The 4,659-nt window shown below is 48.0% G+C and overlaps 1 protein-coding gene across 2 annotated transcripts; it reads right to left on the bottom strand.

Moving 5' to 3' along the window:
- LOC120041421 (antifreeze protein Maxi-like) lies at positions 1–3,774 on the bottom strand. 2 transcript variants are annotated; one of them, XM_038986372.1, is made up of 3 exons: positions 3,662–3,774; positions 636–2,567; positions 1–596 (listed from the first exon to the last, which is right to left on the bottom strand). In XM_038986372.1, exons 2-3 carry the CDS (start codon positions 1,284–1,286, stop codon positions 576–578), a joined length of 672 nt encoding a protein of 223 aa, XP_038842300.1. In that variant the 5' UTR covers positions 1,287–2,567; positions 3,662–3,774; the 3' UTR covers positions 1–575. The 2 variants fall into 2 exon arrangements, with proteins under 2 accessions (XP_038842300.1, XP_038842299.1); XM_038986371.1 differs by having other exon boundaries at positions 1–2,567.
- Between the last annotated feature and the right edge of the window lie 885 nt (positions 3,775–4,659).

Below are 4,659 nucleotides of genomic sequence, written 5' to 3'. Positions count from 1 at the left end.
ATTTAACTAGGCAAGTCCGTTCACAACAAATTCTTATTTACAATGACGGCCGATATAGAAGGTAAAGTAAAAACCCAAACCGGTCCGTGCATCAATATCGGTATATTGTAAAATACGGTATACCGCACAGCCCTTCCACCTAACCAATTATCAGAAAATGTTAGCTATATGCAGTTATCCTAGCCAGTAAGCGAGTCAGCCAGCTAACGTTAGCTATTTAGCCAAATAACGTTAGCTATTTAGCCAAATAACGTTAGCTATTTAGCCAAATAACGTTAGCTATTAGCCTAGCCAAAGCACAGTTATGGTCGGCATGCGAGAGCCCAACTACTGGAGACCAGTTAGAACACAACATAACGGCTTCCCACTAGATAACACAGTTACAAAGTCCTTGAAGAGCATGAGATGTGGGTAACATAGCTTGAGCTAGCTACCGAGTTAGAATAGGAACAGAGTACATCCTGCCTTGTTTCCTTTTTTTGGGCTGACGGTGGGACATAACTCGTAAGTGCTCTGAGCACTGCTCACTCTGCGATGGCGGCTGATTTGAGGCCCAATACATTCAACATGTTGAATTATTGTGACGTCGTAAGAGCCTGTAGAGTGGAGAAACCTACCGCGGCAGCCCCCGCAGCCTGTAGAGTGGAGAAACCTACCGCGGCAGCCCCCGCAGCCTGTAGAGTGGAGAAACCTACCGCGGCAGCCCCCGCAGCCTGTAGAGTGGAGAAATCTACCGCGGCAGCCCCCGCAGCCTGTAGAGTGGAGAAACCTACCGCGGCAGCCCCCGCAGCCTGTAAAGTGGAGAAACCTACCGCGGCAGCCCCCACAGCCTGTAAAGTGGAGAAACCTACCGCGGCAGCCCCCACAGCCTGTAAAGTGGAGAAACCTACCGCGGCAGCCCCCACAGCCTGTAAAGTGGAGAAACCTACCGCGGCAGCCCCCGCAGCCTGTAGAGTGGAGAAACCTACTGCGGCAGCCCCCGCAGCCTGTAGAGTGGAGAAACCTACTGCGGCAGCCCCCGCAGCCTGTAGAGTGGAGAAACCTACCGCGGCAGCCCCCGCAGCCTGTAGAGTGGAGAAACCTACCGCGGCAGCCCCCGCAGCCTGTAGAGTGGAGAAACCTACTGCGGCAGCCCCCGCAGCCTGTAGAGTGGAGAAACCTACTGCGTCAGCCCCCGCAGCCTGTAGAGTGGAGAAACCTACCGCGGCAGCCCCCGCAGCCTGTAGAGTGGAGAAACCTACCGCGGCAGCCCCCGCAGCCTGTAGAGTGGAAAAAGCGAGAGCCATCAACCGGGAATCAGGTACGTATTAACACTTTACGGGGCTGCCGGGCTAGGTTTTACTCCGGATTTACTCCGATTTGGAAAAAAATGGGCCGGGATCTGATCGGGAGCCTGTAGATCTAAAAACGTGGCCACGTTTAGCTGGTGTCTCTATGCTGTCTGCCTGAAGATCTTCCCACACTGAGAGAAGTGGTACAGGGCTTCTCTCCTGTGTGAGTTAACTGGTGTGCCCTCAGATGTGATGACTGACGGAAACTCTTTCCACATTGAAGGCAGTGGTAAGGCTTCTCTCCTGTGTGAGTTCGGCAATGTTTTTTCAGGTATCTTGCCAGACTGAAGCTCTTCCCACATTGAGGGCAGTGGTAATTCTTCTCTCCTGTGTGAGTTAACTGGTGGGCCGTCACATTTGATGAATGACTGAAACTCTTTCCACATTGAAGGCAGTGGTAAGGCTTCTCTACTGTGTGAGTTAACTGGTGTGCCCTCAGGCTTCCTGTTTGACTGAAGCTCTTCTCACACTGGGAGCAGTGATAAGGCATCTTTCTTGTGTGAGTAAGCTGGTGTCTGTTTAAGGTCTGTAAAAGAGGAAAACTCATCCCACAAACAGAGCACTGGTACGGCTTCTCCCCCGAGTGAGTTCGATGGTGTGTCTTCAGGTGTCCTGCCTGACTGAAGCGCTTCCCACACTGAGAGCAGTGGTATGGCTTCTCTCCTGTGTGAATTAGCTGGTGTGCCTTTAGAGCCCCTGCCCGACCAAAGCTCTTCCCACACTGAAAGCAGTGGTACGGCTTCTCTCCTGTGTGTATTCTCTTGTGTTCGTTTAGCTGTCCTTCCATACGGAAGCTCTTCCCACATTGGAAGCAGTGGAAAGGCTTCTCTCCTGTATGTATTCTCTGATGCCTCTTCAAATTGAACGAACAACTGAAAGTCTTCCTACACTGGGAGCAGTGGTACGACTTCTTTCCTGTGTGAGTAAGCTGGTGCGTCTTCAAGCTGCTTGGCGTCTGAAATCTCTTCCCACATTGACCACACGGGTACGTTTTCTTTCTCTTGAGGGTCTTTTTGTGTGGTATGAGGTGAGTTGGACAAATAAAAGTGCCTCTGCAATCTGAACAGGGGTGGGGCCTACAAGTGTGCCTCCTCAACTCCTCTGGCTCATAGAAACTAGTGAAGCAGTCCATGCAGTGGTGATGTTTCTGTCTTGAGTTCCTCCGTCTGTGTTGTTTATGGTTTCCTGATGCTGTGGAACTGGGCTCACTGTCTGAACCTGTGTTGGAGCTCTCTCCTGTGAGAATAAGGACAGATAAAGGGTTAGAATCAGGAAGAGAACATTGGAGGGTTTCTTGTTTAAGAATGATTCAGACCACTTTAATTGTCCAATTAGAACACATGGTCCAATGGAATAGTGACTTCCTGTTTAAAACCAACAAACACACAGGTTGGCGCAGAGGGCTGCCGTACTATGGGGCACGTGGACCAGTTGTTGTGGGGGGTTAGGGGCACAACAGCAGGTGATGGCACTAGCCCAAGCGTACAGCTCCTTATTCATTGTTTCATTAATTAACAGTTGATTGACAGCAGATATTATTTACTGGGCACCGCTCGGGCGATGAAAACAACGACTATCTAATCAGAGCCATCTACCATCCACAGATATACAATCCGACTTGGGGAAAGAGTTGCCAAACAGTCAGAGACACAGGTTGGTAAACTGTGGGTTAGTGGAACACTGCTACACAGAGTATATCATCTCTGTCTATCAGCTGGACTAACTTTAACAATAGTATATCATCTCTGTCTAAAAGCTGGGCTAACTTTAACAATAGTATATCATCTCTGTTTAAATGCTGGACTAACTAACAATAGTATATCATCTCTGTTTAAAAGCTGGGCTAACTAACAATAGTATATCATCTCTGTCTAAAAGCTGGGCTAACTTTAACAATAGTATATCATCTCTGTTTAAAAGCTGGACTAACTAACAATAGTATATCATCTCTGTTTAAAAGCTGGGCTAACTAACAATAGTATATCATCTCTGTCTATCAGCTGGACTAACTTTAACAATAGTATATCATCTCTGTTTAAAAGCTGGACAAACTTTAACAATAGTATATCATCTCTGTTTAAAAGCTGGACAAACTTTAACAATAGAATATCATCTCTGTTTAAAAGCTGGACAAACTTCAACAATAGTATATCATCTCTGTTTAAAAGCTGGACTAACTTCAACAATAATATATCATCTCTGTTGAAAAGCTGGACTAACTTCAACAATAGTTGTGGGAAGTGAGCTGTCAATAATAGCAATAATAGTTTTGGAATCCCCTGAGGCCACCAAGTCACCAACCTCTCTCCGTACTCCACACCTGAACTTACCTGGGTCAGTGATACTATCTACATCTTCCTCCTCTTCGTCTAGATCTGTAGCAGACACGTCCCTGTTCTCCTCCTCGTCTTTGACAGCTCTCACCTCCTCCTCCTCCTCCTCCTCCTCCTCCTCCTCCTCTTTGACAGCTCTCACCTCCTCCTCCTCCTCCCATTCCTCTTTGATAGCTCTCTCCTCTGCTTCCTCCTCTTTGACAGCTCTCTCCTCCTCTGCCTCCTCCTCTTTGACTGCCATCTCCTCCACCTCCTCTTTGACTGCCATCTCCTCCACCTCCTCTTTGACTGCCATCTCCTCCACCTCCTCTTTGACTGCCATCTCCTCCACCTCCTCTTTGACTGCCATCTCCTCCACCTCCTCTTTGACTGCCATCTCCTCCACCTCCTCTTTGACTGCCATCTCCTCCACCTCCTCTTTGACTGCCATCTCCTCCACCTCCTCTTTGACTGCCATCTCCTCCACCTCCTCTTTGACTGCCATCTCTTCCTCTAGGACTTCTGTCTCCTCTTTGACAATCACATTGAGTTCCAGTGTTTGACTGCAGTCCTCCAGCTTCACTGAGACCATCTCTGGACCCCACTGTGCGCTTCTCTGGGCTGGAACACCACATCCAGAACCCAGGGACTCTGTGGACTTGGGTTCAGACATGGAAGTCTACAGATGGATCCAAAAGAGGCACAAAAAAGTGAGTTTCACAAACAGGAGGAGTTTCACTAGAACAGCTTTGCTAATAAAGTGATGGATACACCATGTATAAAACATATTCCATCTACTAGGATTCTGCTGAGAAAATGTAGCTAGCGAGCCAACATCGCTGTGGCAACGATCGCTAACTTTAGCCATTTGAGCTAATTGTGTTAACGTTAGCTTACTGATACATTTTACCATCACCTTTCTCAATAGGGTGGGATGATATCTAGCTGGATCGCTAGATACAATTACAAGCAAGACGTTTGCTAGTTAAAAGCAAAGGCGAACCAAAATTACATTT

The sequence above is a fragment of the Salvelinus namaycush genome, unplaced genomic scaffold (assembly GCF_016432855.1).
Source record: "Salvelinus namaycush isolate Seneca unplaced genomic scaffold, SaNama_1.0 Scaffold464, whole genome shotgun sequence".
Lineage (NCBI taxonomy): Eukaryota > Metazoa > Chordata > Actinopteri > Salmoniformes > Salmonidae > Salvelinus > Salvelinus namaycush.
Note: the sequence above shows the minus strand (reverse complement) of the source record. Positions and strands in the feature narration are given on the sequence as shown.

Bases quoted from the DNA above. Each gene is read 5' to 3' on its own strand.
- LOC120041421 (XM_038986371.1), bottom strand. From the start codon at position 1,286: ATGGCTCTCGCTTTTTCCACTCTACAGGCTGCGGGGGCTGCCGCGGTA.